General features: G+C 44.2%; 1 protein-coding gene across 3 annotated transcripts in view; it reads right to left on the reverse strand.

Moving 5' to 3' along the window:
• The window catches only part of YTHDC2 (YTH N6-methyladenosine RNA binding protein C2), a 274,280-nt gene that overhangs the window by 148,867 nt on the left and 105,719 nt on the right, over positions 1-19,694 (reverse strand). For all 3 annotated transcript variants that reach the window (XM_077462267.1, XM_077462265.1, XM_077462266.1), the window contains one exon: positions 14,209-14,363. In XM_077462267.1, coding sequence (XP_077318393.1) covers positions 14,209-14,363 — 155 coding nt within the window. The remainder of the gene's footprint in view (positions 1-14,208; positions 14,364-19,694) is intronic.

The following is a 19,694-nucleotide window of genomic DNA, read 5'->3' on the forward strand; positions in this document are numbered from 1 at the left end:
GTGTTTTGGTTGCTCGGTGGTGTGTCAATGAGCCCGCCAGACCAAGCAAACAGATCGATACATTCAGGGGAACATGAATCATGGTCAAGGTTTCAATGAAGGTTGTGACCTCCACCCAAAAGGGCTGGATCCTGGGACAGGACCCAAACATATGGTTGAAGTCGGCATTTGCCATATCAACAGTAGGAGGAAAGGAATTTGGTTAAATTTTCCATAATCTTTGGTGTGACAAATAGACTATGAATCAGTTTAAATTGTATCAACCGATCTCTGACCGAGATGAGCTGTAAGAAAGGATATTCCCAGGCCTCATCCCAGTCTTCCGTATCCAGATCTGGGATCTCGCTCTGCCACCTAGTGAGAAAGTCCTCCAGACCAAAGTGGACTGAAGGCAATAAAGCTTTGTAAATGGTAGAGGTGGGTTTAACCAGAGGAGTAACCCTTAATGTGGATTCAAGGTTGGACTGGAGAAGTACCGGGTTAGGACCAAATTGGGTAGCGAAGGAATGGCGAATTTGAAGAAATCTAAAGAATTGTCAATTAGTGAGCCTGAATTTCTCCTTGAAGGAATCAAAGGTCAGAAGGGAGACACTAATACAGGTATGTTCCAGGTCTTTGATACCTCTAGCTGCCCAGAACCCCGGTAACTCTGGTAAATGTGAGTTGAGCCACAGGGCAGTGCCTGGAGATCTAGTGTGAGGGTCCCTTTGTAGTTTACAGATCAACAATTGCCAAGCCCTTATCACCACCTTCATGGATGGTGTGAGAGGAGAGGGGGCTCCGACAACCCTATATAAAGCATTACCCAGCGCCTCGTACGAACAGAGATGGGTGGCCTCAAGGAGTACAGCAGCATTGGTTACATCTGTGGCTAGCTAGTTATGGGCGTGTGACAATAGTGCAGCAAATGACTATTTCTGAAGATCTGGACAAGCTAGACCACCCTCTGTCCAGGGCCTTTTGAGTATAGATCTGTTTATTCGGGGGGGGGGGGGGGGAGAGATTTACACAGAAAGGGGCTTATAATGGAGTCAAATTTTTGGAAGAAGGCTTTGGGGATCCAAATTGGGGAATGCCTCAGAGCATATAGAAAAACTAGGAGGAATTTCATTTTAAGTAAGTTTATCCTGTCAATGAGGGATAATGGCAGGCTATTCCAAGCCTGAAGTTTCAGTTTGAGTTGGGTTAGTAAGGGATAGAGATTTAACTTGGCAAAGTCAGACTCTAGGGTTAATGGTAATGCCCAAATAACAGATAGAGGAGTTCCAGGCTAGTGAGACAGAGGGGTCTGCATGAAGTTTTGCCTGAGAGTCCCTCCCCCTGGTTTAAGTTCCTGCACCTATTCTACGAGAAAAAAAAATACCTGGAGAAGTGTCATGTTGGGTTGGGGGGGTAGACTACAGGTGATGGGGGGGGGGGTGGCCACTATTGCTAGGGGCAATGTAATATAAAGGGGACTGCATTGTAAAGGGGCACTGTAATCATTACAGTGCCTTCCCCTTTATATCATGTGCCCCCTTTACAGAGCAGTCACTGTTACATTAATGTCTACTGTATATAATGTATATGTGTACGACCACCCCCTCCCTTTAGAATGTAAGCTCTATGAGCAGGGCCCTGTATCTTTTGTTTTGTACTGTAATTGTGTTGTCGCCCTATACATTGTAAAGCGCTACGTAAACTGTTGGCGCCATTTAAATCGTGAAAAATAATAATGTAGAGAAGCACTATGATGTAAAAGGGAACTGCACTATAAAGGGGCATTGTAATGTAAAGGGGGGCTGTGGACAGACTCCGTGAAAAGCCACTCCCGCAACCCAACTGTCCGCCCCTGGGAAAATTGGCTGCCGTGAAATCAGTACCTGGTGCCAAAAATATTGGGGACGGCTGATTTAGGGGGTAAAACCTTCCAGAGGTCAAGTGGTTAAAGAATGGTTTCATAATATACAATTAAAAGTAAATTAATAGCAACAAAGTGTTTTAATGTTTCATACAAGTCTATATTTCAAAGCTAAAGATTTTTTGCAACAGCATGGTGTAGGTGGAGTTTAAGTTTGCCAACAATAGCTTTCACTTTTTTCACACTGTAAAGAGATTTGGAGGAGGTTCTGCCAATCACTGTGTAAACACATTGCATGTGCAACTCTAAAGTCACATGGACTGTACAGATAAAACAAAAAAAAAAAAAAAAAAAGGAAATGAACAGCTTACAAGGGAATTGGAGCACGCTCAGATGTCAACTAGTTTACACAATCTCAGGCTGCAGCGGGGAGCACAAAGAAAGAGGGACAGTGAACAGGAGAATAAACCAGTTTTTTTTGCGGTCTACAAAAAAATACTAAAGTGGATGAGTATGAACACAATTTCATTTAGCATGTATTTTTTTGATTTGGGTTTAACCACTTGCCTACTGGGCACTTAAACCCCCCTCCTGCCCAGACCAATTTTCAGCTTTCGGTGCTCTCACACTTTGAACGACAATTACTCAGTCATGCAGCACTGTACCCAAATGAATTTTTTGTCCTTTTTTCCCCACAAATCGAGAATTCTTTTGGTGGCATTTGATCACCTCTGGGGTTGTTTTTTTTTTTTTGCGCTATAAATGAAAAAAGACTGAAAATTTTGAAAAAAAAAGCGCATATTTCTTTGTTTCTGTGACAAATTATGCAAATTATAAATTTTTCTTCAAACATTTTGGCCACAATTTATACTGTTACATGTCTTTGGTAACAATAACCCAAATTAGTGGAAAAGTTAGAGAGTCTACCAGTTGTGGTTTGAATCATACAAAATTGATCACATCTGATGTACTGGTGGCCTATATCACATCTTGCAACCCGAACAAGTCAGGAAAGTACAAATACCCCCCAAATGACCCCTTTTTGGAAAGTAGACATTCCAAGATATTTAGTAAAAGGCATGGTGAGCTTTTTGATGTTATTTTTTCCCACAATTCTTTGCAAAATTAAGATTTTTTTTTTTTTTTTTCCACAAAATTGTCATTGTAATAGGTTATTTCTCTCACATACTACAAATAACACCCCAAAAAATTTCTGCTACTCCTGAGTATTACAATACCGCATGTGTGGGACTTTTTCACAGCCTGGCCACATAGAAAGGCCCAACATGCAGGGAGCACCATCACGTGTTCTAGGAGCATAAATTACACATCTAACTTGTTGACAACCTATTACACTTTTGAAGGCCCTGGAGCACCAGGACAATGACACGTGACACTGATGACACGTGGCACTGATGACAGATGGCACTAATACATGGCACCAATACGTGGCACCGATGACGTGTGACACTGACAACAGCTGGCACGTGACACTGACAGGTGGCACGGATGACAAATGGCACTGATATGTGGCACTGACAGATGGCACTGATGACAGATTGCATTGGGGACAAATGGCACTAACAGATGTCACTGGGGAGGATGGCACTGGGCGAGGAGGTAAATTATTATTTTTTTTTTAACTTACGGCCGCTGCATCTCTCCCTTCTCACACACTGTGCGGCGCTGAGAAATGATCTCATATGTTTACATATGAGATCATCTCTCATTGGACACGCCGATCGCGCTGTAACCAGCCGCTGTGATTGGCCGTTTACAGCGAACTGTGACTGGCTGTGTCCGTGGGACACGGCCAGCACAGAACTTCCCCGATGCGCGCCAGCGGTGGCGCGCAGAGGGGAAGTAAACAGGAGGACATCGAGGGACGGCCTCCCGGCAGTTAACGTCCGCTCTGTAGCCGTCTTTCAGCTATAGGGCGGGCGCGAAGCGGTTAAGGAGTTAAGGACACTTCCAAAAGGAAATAAATTCTTCCTTTTTTCCCCCCCTTTTGCTTACCTGCAAAGTAAAGGCATTGCATACTAGCACATTATTTGACACTTAAAGCGGAGGTCCAACCTAAAGTGGACCTTCCGCTCATTGGAATCCTCCCCCCCCTCCGGCGCCACAATTGGCACCTTTCAGGGGGGGGGTGCAGGTACCTGCACCCACTTCCAGCGTAGATTCCAGCGTAGATTCTGCAGAAGGCACGCCCCTTTCCACAGATTCTACGCCCCTTTCCGAAAGTCCCCCGCTGCCTGATGGGAAACACAAGGATCCCAGAGACAGCGGGGACTATCCTTATTGCGCAGTGCGACTCGCGCATGCGCAGTAGGGAACCGGGGAATGAAGCCGAAAGGCTCCACTTCCTGATTCCCATACCCAAGATGGCGGCGCCAGCACCCGAGAGACGATCGAGAGATCGGCTTCGGGTGCCGAAATCACGGGCGCGCTGGACAGGTAAGTGTCACTATTTTAAAAGTCAGCAGCTGCAGTATTTGTAGCTGCTGGCTTTTAAAAAAAAAAAAAAAAACTTGGACTCCCGGCGGACTCCAGCTTTAAATGCAAACTAAGCCGGTGTCTATCCCGCTGGAGGCTGCATCCATCTTCACCCATCTTCCTTCCAGGTCTACAGACTCCAGTTGTGTGACTGGCTGGAGCCACATGAGGTCACTCCCGTGCATGGGAGCCACCAGTCACAGCACAGGCTTCTGAATAAATGGCAATGGTGACTGTTCCTTCTGAGCGCATGCACTGATGACCTTATCAGCGCAGTATAGAGTAAATATCTCCTCAACAGTGCAAGTTTAGAAGATATTTACAGTACCTATAGGTAAGCCTAATTATAGGCTTACCTATAGATGCAAACATTAGAGGAAAGTTTACTTCCTCTTTAAGCAACGTGTCACACGCTAAAGGTTCTCCATTAGGGGCAGTGATGATCACTGTGGTTATGTAAAAAAAAAAAAAAAAAGAGCTCAGACAGAGCCAGAAGGATGGATCGCAGCATAGTATTTTTTCTAAAAATCTCTCCAAACAAAGCAACACAAACAGGCTTGATGCATCAATACCAAAAATTGACAAACATTGCTACTGAGACTTACATCAATGGCCGCCACTCAATACTGAAGTGCCAGTGTGAGGTCAGCCTCAGAGCTTACGTGCTGATGCCACATCACTGCATTGATCTTTAAAGGCAGCAAGTCTCGGTACCAGCGTTTATCATTTTATTGATCTAGCTCTATCTGGTGAGTTTTTTTTTTTTTTTCACATTCAACAGTCATCGCTGCATTCTAGTGGAGAAGCTTAGGAATGTTACACATTGCTTAGAAGACATCACCTAGGTGCATGTATTATTCAAATGCTGTATCTATCCCCCCACTGTCTCTGCAGTGGGAACTGAGTGATCAAACACCGCTGAGCACTCAGTTCTACCCTTCTGCTCTGAGCCAAGAGCTGTGACTGTCAGTCAGCAGCTCTCTGCTCTCCCCTCCAGCACTTGCTGATGGCTGAAAAAGTCACAGGAGTGCAGAACGAACTGCATGCCTGGGATCCACAGGAGAAGTATAGCCAAAAAAGATTTGGCCATACTTCTCCTTTAAGGAGGCCAGAGCTGATAGATGGCGGGGAGAGCCAGTCTATAGTGCTTTGAAAAGCGCTGGATGCTGCTCATGTTTGTACAGCTTAACGTCTGGTGAGTGCATATTATTGGTGGTGGTATGCTGGTGTTAACAACCAGAAGTAGGAACTCACACAGATTTCATATGGAGGAATTGGTGGAAGCACCATTTATGGACATTTATATAATTACTTTAGATATGTTAAAAAAAAAAAAAAATAAAAAAAAAAAAAAAAGGCGGAAGCACCATCTATGAGATTATATATACACACACACACTGATGGAATTTTCATTGATGAATTTTATTAAAAATTCTTTTCCCCTCAAAATGATTTTATTGAGATAAAACAGGAAATGCACAAACACCACAGGCTCCAGTTAAAACAGTGTAATGTACACAAGGTCACAGTATACACAGATTACAAATGCCCCGTAGATACCCTACCTGCCCACCTCTTCATGCATCAAAGCCTATGCATCATTACATTTCTGTGCAATCAGCCACACCAAACAAATAACATTATCAGTTAAATTAACCACCTCAATACAGTGCACTTACACCCGCTTCCTGACCAGACCAATTTTCAGCTTTCAGCGCTCTCACAGTTTGAATGACAATTACTCAGTCATGCAACACTGTACCCATATGAAACTTGCGTCCTTTTTTCCACACAAATAGAGCTTTCTTTTAGTGGTATTTAACCACTTGACCACTGGGCACTTAAACATCCTTAACCACTTCAATACAGGGCACTTAAACACCTTCCTGCCCAGACCAATTTTGAGCTTTCAGCGCTGTCGCACTTTGAATGACAATTGCGCGGTCATGCTACACTGTACCCAAATGAAATTTTTATCATTTTTTTCCCACAAATAGAGCTTTCTTTTGGTGGTATTTGATCACCTCTACGGTTTTTATTTTTTGCGCTACAAATAAAAAAAATACCGAAAATTTTGAGAAAAAAAATGTTTTTTTTTGTTTCAGTTTCAAAACTTTGTAAATAAATAAGTTTTCTCCTTCACTGATGGGCACTGATGGGGCTACACTGATGGGCACTGATAAGGTGGCACTGATGGGCACCAATGTGGCACCAATGAAGTGGCACTGATAGGCGGCACTGATGGGCGACACGGATGGGCGACACGGATGGGCGACACGGACGGACACTGATAGGTGGCACAAATTGGCACTGATAGCTGGCACGGATGGGCGGCACGGATGGGCATGGATAGGCGGCACAGGTGGGCATAGATAGGTGGCACAGGTGGGCATAGATAGGCGGCACAGGTGGGCACTCATAGGCGGCACAGGTGGGCACTCATAGGCGGCACAGGTGGGCACTCATAGGCGGCACAGGTGGGCACTCATAGGCGGCACAGGTGGGCACTCATAGGCGGCACAGGTGGGCACTCAGGCGGCATCGGTGTTATAGTAATGGATGCCAATCAGTGCCAAACAATAATGCATGCCAATCAGTGATGCCCATTGTGGCCACTGATTGGCATCCATTATGGGCACTGATTGGCACCCATTGTGCTGACTGGCACCCTGGTGGTCTAGGGAGGATTATGGATTTTTATTACCTTTTCCCTGGTGGTCTAGTGGTGTCCCTGGTGGTCCAATGTGGGCATCCTCGGGGGGGCTGTGCTGATAATCGATCAGCACAGACCCCCCCTGTCAGAGGAGCAGCCGATCGGCTCTCCTCTACTCGCGTCTGACAGACGCGAGTGAGGGAAAGCCGATCACCGGCTCTTCCCATTTACACTGTGATCAGCCGTGATTGGACACGGCTGATCACATGGTAAAGAGTCTCCGTCGGAGACTCTTTACCGAGATCGTAGTTGCCGGGTGTCAGACTGACACCCCGCAACAACGATCGCCGCGATGCGTGCCCCCGGGGGCGCGCAGCGGCTCATTATCCTAATCACGTCATATGACGTCCGGTTAGGATAATGAAACCACTTTGCCGCCGTCAATTTGTAATAGGGCGGGCGGCAAGTGGTTAACAAAAATCTGTCTAGAATTAGGTCCACTGGAAATAGGCCAGAGGTATTCAAACATGAGGACCATAACATGTCAAATTCGCCAGGTCGGCCCCGATGTTGGAAAATATATATTTTTTTCAGTCACAGGGTGGCTTCCATCTGGGCTATCCATTCCTTTAGAGTAAGAGGCTCAGTCGCCTTCCAGCATCGGAGAATGATTTTACTAGCTTGAAAATGGGATACTTCTGACATGTAATGGAAAACAGGAGCTGGAGGTTGTATCCACAAAGCTCCACCAGTTTGAAACTTAGGCCCCTTTGACACGAGGACCGATCCGCTCCGCTAAATTCAAACTAATGGAAAGCCTATTTTCCATCTGCCTAAAGGATCTGTTTTCATCCAATCCCCATAGTGGAGATCTGAAAGGTCAGTCTCTCCACAGTGAACAGAGACAGACCTGTAATACGCCGGCTCAGCGGGGATCAACAGATCTATCCCTGCTGTGCAGAGTCTGTGAAAATGGACATGTGTGAAAGAGCCCTTAATCATATGACTCAGCTGCAATTTATTAATTTATGTAAACTAAAATGAAACATTGTTACCGTTGGATGAATTGTGAAGGCCTTAAAGTGTCACTAAACCTACATCAAAAAACTATAAATAAAATGGTGTATTACATGCTGTTCATACTCGGTCACTATGAAATTCATTTTCTGTATTCTGCAAAAAAATGGTAGATCCTGTTTCTCTCTTGGCCATACTTCTCTTTTATGGAGACCAGAGATTGAAGAGTAAACGGAGGAGTCACCTCCCTCCTATCCTAGGACAAAGGCTGGAGGGGCGTGATACAGCCTGACAGAAATCAGACCACCACGTTATTTTCTCAAAATAATAAACATTTCATTTCAAATATATATTTGAGTTTGAGATTCTGTATTCCAAAGGATTTGTTTATTTTGTTTTTGAACATATGACCAGCAGCAGAGCACTAGATGCTCCTTCTCCTTATGTTTTCCTGCAGACAGGCTGGGAAAGATCTGGGTCAAGTGACAACTGTATAGTGATTGTTGGATAGCAACGTGGTTTAATATAATACTTGTGGTATTTCATTTCCTGGTTGATACAGCCAGCCAGAGGGCCTAAGAACAGAACAACAATGGCATCGCTCAAGCCCACCGGTTGTGATATGTGCGATTACAAGCTTCAAATAGAATAAGAGCTAAATGAGAAGGCCCAGGACTAATAGAGAGGATTCATGGACAAAAGCCGCCCCTAGTGGACAATACAGCACGCCTCCTGGAAAATGGGCAGATATTTGAAGGACTACCTCTTGGCAATATCTATTGGATGGAAGGCAAATGGGGATGGCTACGTGTGGGCGTGTATGTTTTGGGTAAAAGGGAGCACAACACAGGCAAACTCTCTAGGCTTCTTCTATTTGTCGCTGCAGGTCTTTGCCTGATGCCTGGTGCCATCTTGAGACCTTGCTCTAGGTGCTGGCTCGGGCCTAAACCATGCAGCCCAGAGCTCTTTCAACATCTTGAGACCAGCTGATAGGAGTCTGTTAGAGCATGTGATAAGTATATTCTTGTATTATACAGCGGCGATGCAAAGTATACAGACCCCCTTAAATGTTTCAATCTGTTATATTGCAGCCATTTGCTAAAATCATTTAAGTTCATTGTTTTTCCTCATTAATGTACACACCCCACATTGACAAAAAAAAACACAGAATTGTTGACATTTTTGCATATTTATTAAAAAAGAAAAACCAAAATCTCATATGGTCCTAAGTATTCAGACCCTTTGCTCAGTATTTAGTAGAAGTACCATTTTGATGTAATACAGCCATTAGTCTTTTTGGCAAAGATGCAACAAGTTTTTCACACCAGGATTTGGCGATCCTCTGCCATTCCTCCTTGCAGATCCTCTCCAGTTCTGTCAGGTTGGATGGTAAACGTACGCAGGTTTTCATTACATCACAGGGGGGTGGGGTCACCTGCATGTCATTGGGGAAGCCGGGCTTTCCCCTTGCGTCAGGTGACAGGTGGCCCCGCCCTCCGCATAAGAAGTGTCAGGCTGCCGGGATCCCCACAGTGTCTCCGCCGGTGGAGACAGAGGATCGATGCGCTGCGCTGGAGGGAGCGATCACCCATCACTGGATCAGATATCGCTGGCCCCCGGAGAGATGATCATCCGTCGCTGGATAGCAAGAGTGGATTACCACCGCTGGAATCTTTTTTTTTTTTTTTTTTTTTTTTTTAATAAAGGACTTTTGCAACGGTGTGTGTGTGTGTGTGTGTGTGTGTGTGTGTCTAACTTTTTATAGTTACATAGTTAGTCAGCCAGTTCAACCACAATTAAAAAATAATAATAATAATAATAATAATAATAATAATAATAATAATAATATACAATCCCATATACCCAATTCTATACCCACAGTTGATCCAGAGGAAGGCAAAAAACCCCAGCAGAGCATGATCCAATTTGCTAAAGCAGGGGAAAAAATTCCTTCCTGATCCCCCGAGAGGCAATCGGATTTTCCCCGGATCAACTTTACCTATAAATGTTAGTACCCAGTTATATTATGTACACTTAGGAAATAATCCAGGCCCTTCTTAAAGCAATCCACTGAGCTGGCCAGAACCACCTCTGCAGGGAGTCTATTTCACATTTTCACAGCTCTTACTGTGAAGAAACCTTTCTGTATTTGGAGACGAAATCTCTTTTCCTCTCGACGTAAAGAGTGCCCCCTTGTCCTCTTTGTTGACTGTAAAGTGAATAACTCAACACCAAGTTCACTATGTGGACCCCTTATATATTTGTCCATGTTGATCATATCCCCCCTTAATCTCCTCTTATCAAGAGTGAATAAATTCAGTTCCTCTAATCTTTCCTCATAGCAGAGTTCCTCCATGCCTCTTATCAGTTTGGTTGCCCTTCTCTGCACTTTCTCCAGTTCTCCAATATCCTTTTTGAGAACTGGTGCCCAAAATTGAACTGCATCTTTCAGATGAGGTCTTACTAATGATTTGAACAGGGACACAATGATCTCTCTCTCTCTGGAGTCCATACCTCTCTTAATACAGGAAAGGACTTTGCTCGCTTTGGAAACTGCAGCTTACACTTTCTTTGTGAAATGGTAGGGGTACTTTTGTACCCCCTTACCATTTCAAAAAGGGGGGCCAGGATCTGGGTGTCCCCGTGTTAAAGGGGGCTTCAAGAGTCTGATAAACCCCCTGCCTGTAGACCCCCACAACCACCAGCCCTGGTTGTGGGGATGAGGCCCTTGTCCTCATCAACATGGGGACATGGTGCTTTGGGGGGCACCCCAAAGCATCCTCCCAATGTTGAGGGCATGTGGTCTCGTATGGTTCAGGAGGGGTGGAGCGCTCTTTCGTCCCCCCCTCTTTTCCTGCGGCCAGGCTGCGTGCTCAGATAAAGGGTCTGGTATGGATTTTTAGGGGGAACTCCACACTTTTTTTTATTTGGCATAGAGTTCCCCTTAAAATCCATACGAGACCTGAAAGGCCTGGTAATTGAATTTGGGAGAAGCCCACTTTTATTTATTTTTTATCAATGACTTTCAATGACTGTTCTCTGTATTACAGGGAGCCAACTACGGGGAGCCAACAATTCATAATAGCCGCGAGTGATTTTAAATTACTTTTTTTCCTGCAGAAATGACACTTTGTGCAGGGACAGTTCTAAGCACGGGAAACATGCGCCCCTTCACAGGCATACTATACAAACCCCCCAGGTACGAAATTTAAAGGAATATGACATTTATTGTTTCACTTTAAGCATTATTAAAATCACTGCTCCCGAAAAAACTGCAGTTTTTAAAACTTTTTTTGCATTGATACATGTCCCCTGGGGCAGGACCCAGGTCCCCAAACACTTTTTATGACAACTTGCATATAAGCCTTTAAAATTAGCACTTTAGATTTCTCCCATAGGCTTGTACTGGGTGTTCCGTGGCTTTTCGAATTTGCCGCTAACACCCCAAATTGTTTGCTATTCGGTGAACAGGCAATGCTCAAGTCGAACATGAGTGACTCGAACGCGAAGCTCATCCCTATTCAAGAACAGTCACGGAGTTGTTGTGAAGCCACACCGATATTTTAGCTGTGTGCTTAGGGTCATTATCTTGTTGGAAGGCAAACCTTCGACCCAGTCTGAGGTCCTGAGCACTCTGGAGAATGTTTTCGTCCAGGATATCCCTGTACTTGGCTGCATTCATCTTTCCCTTGATTGCAACCAGTCGTCCTGTCCCTACAGCTGAAAAACACCCCCACAACATGATGCTGCCACCACCATGCTTCACTGTTGGGACTTTATTGGACAGGTGTTGAGCAGTGCCTGGTTTTCTCCACACATACCGCTTAGAATTAAGGCCAAAAAGTTCCATCTTGGTCTCATCAGACCAGAGAATCTTATTTCTCCCCATCTTGGAGTCCTTCAGGTGTTTTTTTTTTTTTTTTTTTTTTAGCAAACTCCATGCAGGCTTTCATGCGTCTTGCACTGAGGAGAGGCTTCTGTCAGGCTACTCTGCCATAAAGCCCAACTGGTGGATGGTTGAAGTGATGGTGGACTTTCTACAACTTTCTCCCATCTCTCGACTGCATCTCAGGGGCTCAGCCACAGTGATCTTTGGGTTCTTCTTAACCTCTCTCATCAAGGCTTTTATCCCCAGATAGTTCAGTTTGGCCGGATGGCCAGCTCTAGGAAGGGCTCTGGTCATCCAAAACAAATTACATTTAAGAGTTATGGAGGCCACTCTGTTATTAGATTTTTAACATTAAATTTTGTAACCTTAGCCAGATCTGTGCCTTGCCACAATTCTGTCTGAGCGCTTCAGGCACTTCCTTTGACCTCATGATTACCATTTGCTCTGACATGCACTGTGAGCTGTAAGGCCTTATATAGACAGGTGTGTGGCTTTCAGTCCAATCAGTATAATCAAACACAGCTGGACTCAAAAGAAGGTGTAGAACCATCTCAAGGATGATCAGAAGAATCGGACAGCACCTGAGTTAAATATACGAGTGTCACAGCAAAGGGTATGAATACTTAAGACAATTTGATATTTCAGTTTTTCTTTTTTTACTAAAATTGCAAAAATGTCAACAATGTAACATTGTACTGACTTTTAATACTTTTGTTAGTTTCCCAAATCCTTGGGAAATGAATAAGACTTGATTACATGCTAAGCAGATGTGTTTGTTACATCGTTGTGCTGATCAGACTCTTATAGACTAGCTAATTTATAGGGATAGGCAATTTAATACATGTATGCAATAGTTATGTATGATATATTAGATTGTATAACATTGCACAGGTTACATCAGTGATTAGGATAAAATGTACTTTTTTTTTTTATTATTAAAATAATTACATTGCCATCATCCATATACAGAAATCGACATAATGTGTATGTTGTATCCTCCATCACCCCACCAAAATAAAAATATAGACATGTAGGCCATTTACTAGAAGAATAAAATATGGGGGTCATGGTTAGACATTGGACTGAAACACAATACCACAACAATGTAGATACAAGACCTGAGATTTTGTGGCTCCCCCTTTTTATGACTAATTAAAAGTCCACAACATTTTTAATTCACTGCATGTTTAAATCATAAAGAAATGTGGACCTTTCCTTTGAAAATCGCCATATATGCACGAACATTCTAAGAAAACGGGAAATGCCCATTTTATGGCCCCACTAGATATAAAGAGTGGATCCCACTGAGTTAATACAGATCGCAGGTTTTATCTGAAATTGGAGCTATAATAGTCTGTGGTGCTGCGTGACAACCACAATATACAGTGCTTCTCTTTCAGAAGAGACAGGACACTTTTCCTAGTTATTCTCCTTAAAGGGTTAGTTCACCTTTAAAAAACACTTCATATGTTCCACTTAAGGAGGCCCATATTAACAAAAAACACTGCGTGGATTAAATAAAAGCAGCTCCTTTCATTACCTTTAGTCCCTGCAAAGCAGCTTGCTACTTTCAGTTGTCTGTATTTCAAAAGCCACATTTAGATTACCCTTATCCATAGCTCCCAACTGTCTCTAATTTGGAGCAATGTCCCTCCGATTTTTTTCTGGATATATCAGCATTAACACTGAATTTTACTTTTTCTTCACTAATCACTTTTGGAGAATTATTGGGGAAATAGTTTACTGTATATGATATGTGTGTGTGTATGCATTTGTTTTCCATATACTAATTGACAAGTGAATTGTTTGGGGTAGTCTCACCCATAACGCTGCACAAATTATGTTGTTTAGATGATATTCGACATATGTATACGCTTAAACACACTGAATTTGTATGTTTTTCATTAAAAAATATGTTTCTATAAATACAGATAAATGGAGAGGTGTGTATGAGGAGGTTGAGAAATAGAGACAAAAGAGGTACAAACAGGGAGAGATATAGCGAGAGCGATATAGCGAGAGAGCGATTGTTTTGATATACAGCATATATAGACACATGTATACTGGGGCTTTACAGTTTTTCTTATATTTATTGCAACTCCCTATTCTAATTTTTATACGAGAGAGAGAGAGAGAGAGAGAGAGAGAGAGAGAGAGAGAGAGAGAGAGAGAGAGAGAGAGAGACATAAATTTTAGGCATATATATAGGAATTCGATTTTTAGTGCAGAAGGTGAACTTGCGCTTTAATTTAGAGGGCAATCTCAAAATACCTCAACACCAAAATATGTTTGACTGTAAGATAAACTCCTCACCAGCTGATTAAACAGTGTGTCCCCTCCATCATCCAGGAAGTCATAATCTTTAGTAATGTTGGAAGCACTCCTCTGCCTCTGGGTTTGTGTTTCCGACTTCGCGTTCTCCGGTGTCACCAAGTGCCATTCGGACAGGGCCGACTTTTGCTTTTCCTCTGAACACAACAAATTACCACAATATCAGAACTGAAATATATTAAGGCTTATGATGTCTATCTTTCATTATGATAGCTTCTACTATGCACATCATTTAACCACCTTCAGACCGGACCATTTTGCTGGTAAATGACCAGAGGTCTTTTTACAATTTGGCACTGCGCTGCTTTAACTGGTAATTGCGCGGTCATGCAATGTTGTACCCAAACAAAATTTGCGTCCTTTTCTTCCCACAAATAGAGCTTTCTTTTGATGGTATTTGATTGCCTCTGCGATTTTTATTTTTTGCGATATAAACGTAAAAAGACCGCAAATGTTGAAAAAAAATGATATTTTCTACTTTTTGTTATTCGAAAAATCCAATAAACTCAATTTTAGTCATACATTTAGGCCAAAATGTATTCAGCCACATGTCTCTGGTAAAAAAAAAGTCAATAATTGTATATTTATTGGTTTGCGCAAAAGTTGTCACATCTACAAACTAAGGTACGTTTTCTGGAATTTACGCAGCTTTTAGTTTACGACTGCCTATCTCATTTCTTGAGGTGCTAAAATGGCAGGGCAGTACAAAACCCCCCCCAAATGACCCCATTTTGGAAAGTAGACACCCTAAGGAAATTGATAAGTGGCATGTTGAGCCCATTGAATATTTTATTTTTTTGCCTCAAGCGATTTAATAATGACAAAAAATAATTTTTTTTTTTTTTTTTTTTTTTTTTACACAAAGTTGTCACTAAATGATATATTGCTCACACATGCTATGGGCATATGTGAAATGACACGCCAAAATAAATTCTGCTGCTTCTCCTGAGTACGGGGATACCACATATGTGGGACTTTTTGGGAGCCTAGCCACGTACGGGGCCCCGAAAACCAAGAACCACCTTCAGGTTTTCTAAGGGCGTAAATATTTGACTTCACTCCTCACTACCAATTACAGTTTTGAAGGCCATAAAATGCCAAGATGGCACAAAACCCCCACAAATGACCCCATTTTAGAAAGTAGACACCCCAAGCTATTTGCTGAGAGGCATGTTGAGTCCATGGAATATTTTATATTTTGCCACAAGTTGCGGGAAAATTACAAACTTTTTTTTTTTTTTCCACAAAGTTGTCACTAAATGATATATTGCTCACGCATGCCATGGGCATATGTGAAATGACACCCCAAAATAAATTCTGCTGCTTCTCCTGAGTACGGGGATACCACATATGTGGGACTTTTTGGGAGCCTAGCCGCGTACGGGGCCCCGAAAACCAAGCACCGCCTTCAGGCTTTCTAAGGGCGTTACAGTTTTGAAGGCCATAAAATGCCAAGATGGCACAAACCCCCCCCCCCCCCAAATGACCCCATTTTGGAAAGTAGACACCCCTAAATTTAGGGGTACACTAGTGAGACTAGGTAATAAATGGCGGGTGCCCTGAAACTATAAAAAAAATAACTAACCAACCAGCGTCACCTGTAACAGTTATATGGTGATCACTGGTGAAAGGGTTAACTAGGGGGCAATCAGGGGGCTTTATGCGGTAGTATATGGGGGTCCCTGGCGCTATAAAAAGCTGCGGCGAACCTAAATACCTACCTGCCTAACTAGCGTCACCTGTGACACTAATACAGTGATCAGAAAAACGATCGCTTATTAGGCTGGGTTCACACTGGAGCGATGTGGGAACGCCACGAATGCGTGGCGGGTTCCCGCATCACATGCCTCCCGGCGGCAGTTCACACTGCCCTATGCGAACTGCTGGGAGTGTCAGTGAAATGTTAATTACACCCCCAGATCAGTTCGCATATCGCAGTGCCATCTGCAAACTCGGATCGCAGGGTGTGAACACCCATGCGATCCGATTCTGCTGCGGACCAAAAAAAGGCTCCCGTGCGACTTTGCGGTGGGTGCGACACTAATTCAGCCATACTATCTGTATGGCTGAACTCGAATCGCACAGAGATCGGATGTGATTTGCACTGCAGTGCGGTGCGAATCACATCCGTTCTCATAAACCGCTGCAATGTGAACCCAGCCTTAGTGACACTGGCGACGGGGGGTGATCACGGGGTTAAACCTTTATTGGGGGGGTTAGGGGGGTACCTTAGAACTAAAGGGGGCTAACCCTAACTGCCCTAACAGTTATTACAGTCACAAATGACACCCGCCGGGTGATCAGGGGGTTAAACCTTTATTAGGTAATAAATGGCGGGTGCCCTGAAACTATAAAAAAATAACTAACCAACCAGCGTCACCTGTAACAGTTATATGGTGATCACTGGTGAAAGGGTTAACTAGGGGGAAATCAGGGGGCTTTATGCGGTAGTATATGGGGGTCCCTGGCGCTATAAAAAGCTGCGGCGAACCTAAATACCTACCTGCCTAACTAGCGTCACCTGTGACACTAATACAGCGATCAGAAAAATGATCGCTTATTAGGCTGGGTTCACACTGGAGCGATGCGGGAACGCCATGAATCCGCGGCGGGTTCCCGCATCGCATGCCTCCCGGCGGCAGTTCACACTGCCCTATGCGAACTGCTGGGAGTGTCAGTGAAATGTTAATGACACCCCCAGATCAGTTCGCATATCGCAGTGCGATCTGCAAACTCGGATTGCATGGTGTGAACACCCATGCGATCCGATTCTGCTGCGGGCCAAAAAAAGGGTCCCGTGCGAATTTGCGGCGGGTGCGACACGAATTCAGCCATACTATCTGTATGGCTGAACTCGAATCGCACAGAGATCGGATGTGATTTGCACTGCAGTGCGGTGCGAATCACATTCGTTCTCATAAACCGCTGCAATGTGAACCCAGCCTTAGTGACACTGGCGAGGGGGGGTGATCACGGGGTTAAACCTTTATTGGGGGGGTTAGGGGGGCACATTAGAACTAAAGGGGGCTAACCCTAACTGCCCTAACAGTTATTACAGTCACAAATGACACCAATGCAAAAAAAAAAAATGCAATTGGTGTCACTGTGACTGGGGGGGGGGGGGGGCAGGGGTAAATGGGGGGTGATCGGGAGGTAAAGGGGGGGTGCGAGTGTGCCTGGCATGTTCTACTGTGTAGTGTAGTGCTTGTGCAACTCACCGATGCTCTCTCCTCGGTGCCGGAACGAAAAATACCGACACGGAGGAGAGAATACATCACTTCCTCTCCTGTGTTTACATTACAGGAGAGGAAGTGATGTCACGGGACATTTTCATTCGTCGGGAGCGATCGCGAGGGGGTGGCCATGAATGAATGGCCGTCCCCTCGTCCGGGATCGCTCCCGAACGAATACCGACCGCCGCAGGCACCGGGCGGGGGCCCGATCGGGCCCCCGACCCGCGGGCAGGCAAGGACGTACATGTAAGCCCTTATGCCTGCCCGTGCCATTCTGTCGACGTACATCGTCGTGCGGCGGTCGGCAAGTGGTTAACAAGAAAATCCAGAAAACACATTTGACATACTTTCAGAAAGCCATATAGACAGCCAACAAGAAGCAGTATGACAAACATTTTGATAAAAAAAAAAAAAAAACTCAGTTCAGGCTATGAGAGCATTTTGTAATTTCTTTTTACAGCCCAGGTTTTTTTTTTTTTTTGGTTTTACACTTTGCTTACCTAGTGTATGATCTTCCTACCTGCAATCTATAGATTAGAGTTTCACTGCACAATGGCTTTCTTGGCCCCCCAAGCCTTTGCGGCACATCTGTGCATGCATGGGTGGGGGTTGAGGCAGTGAAGAACATCTCGATTAGAAAAGCAGACACGCTGTATTTAAGTGCATTGTAAAAAAAAAAACAAAAAAAAAAAAACAAACAGTTATGTACCGGTAACGTTCTTTTCCGGAGTCTTTCAGGAGACACCCACGAGAGACCTTGGCTCCTCCCCTCTTTAGGAAACACCTGCGTCAGCCTTATAAATTTCCTCCTCCCCTGCTGCTCCTCAGTTCTTTAAGAGCACCTCAAGTCTGCTGGGGAGACACAAGAACATATGATAAACATAATCAATCATATCACATTTCCTATAAGGAAATTTTTACGTCTTGATATACATATGGGTGGGTAGCCGGCTGTCCTCAAAGACTCCGGAAAAGAACGTTACCGGTATGTAACTTCGTTTTTTTCCCCCATCGTCTTTCAGGACAACCACCTGAGAGGATAACCAAGCACTCACTCTTTGGGTGGGATTACAGCTTGCAAGACTTTGCGCCAAAAGGCCTGATCTTCAGCCGACCATAAGTCCACTCTATAGTGTCTTACGAAAGTGGCGAGGCTGGACCATGTTGCCGCTTTACAAATCTGCTCCGGCGTTGCTCCAGCTCTCTCCGCCTGCGAAGCCGCCATTGCCCTTGTGGAGTGTGCCCCGATTCCTTCTGGGGTCTGCTTACCTCCTAACCTGCAAGCCTGTTCTATGGCTTCCCTTAGCCACCTGGCTATTGTACTTCTTGAGGCTTTGTGCACTAACTTAGGCCCTGCATATAAAACAAATAAAGATTCCGTCTTTCTAATCTCTTTGGCTGCTTCTAAATAATGTAGGATGCATCTCCTGACATCTAAACTATGGAATTTAATTTCCTGTTCCTGCACAGGATTGGGACAAAATTAAGGTAATACAATCTCTTAGTCTCTGAAATCTAAAGAACACTAAGACAAAAAACCTGGGTCCACCCTGAACACTATACGATCCGAGAAAATCCGGCAAAAGGGGGGTCTAATTGATAATGTTCCTATCTCACAGATCCTTCTGGCTGTAGTAATTGCTACCAGAAAGATTGCTTTAAGCGTCAGCATCTTCAGGTTGCAATCCTTTATTGGTTCAAAGGGGGCTGCCGTCATAGTTCGCAGCACCAGCGACAAGTCCCACTTGGGAAAGGACGTACCTTGCATAGGCCTCTGTCTGCTCACAGATTTAAAGAGTCTGATTACCCATGGATTAGAGGCTAGCCTCCTTTCCTGGTAAACCGATAACACTGAGACTTGACTTTTTAACGTACTAAGGCTTAATCCTTTGTCTATCCCACTCTGTAGAAATTCTAAGACAGCTACGGAGCTTTGCATTTTGAAGTTGTTCTTTGCGCACCACCTGCAAAAACATTTCCACACCTTCTGGTACATGTGTCTCAACCTTTCTGGTTTTCAGCAGCGTTTCTACCAAACGGTTTGAGAACCCTTTTGCTTTTAGCAGCTGCTCCTCAGATACCAGGCTGCTAGCTTCAACCTTTCCACTTGCGGACAAGTACACTGGACCCTGGGATAACAAGTCCTCCTGGACCAGTAGCAATCAAGGGGGCTCTATGGCGAGCTCCTTGAGCATAGAGAACCTCGGTCTCCTGGGCCAGTGTGGTGCTATGAGA

The sequence above is a fragment of the Lithobates pipiens genome, unplaced genomic scaffold, assembly GCF_037356315.1.
Source record: "Lithobates pipiens isolate NorthernLeopardFrog02 unplaced genomic scaffold, aLitPip1_a1.2 Scaffold_3, whole genome shotgun sequence".
Lineage (NCBI taxonomy): Eukaryota > Metazoa > Chordata > Amphibia > Anura > Ranidae > Lithobates > Lithobates pipiens.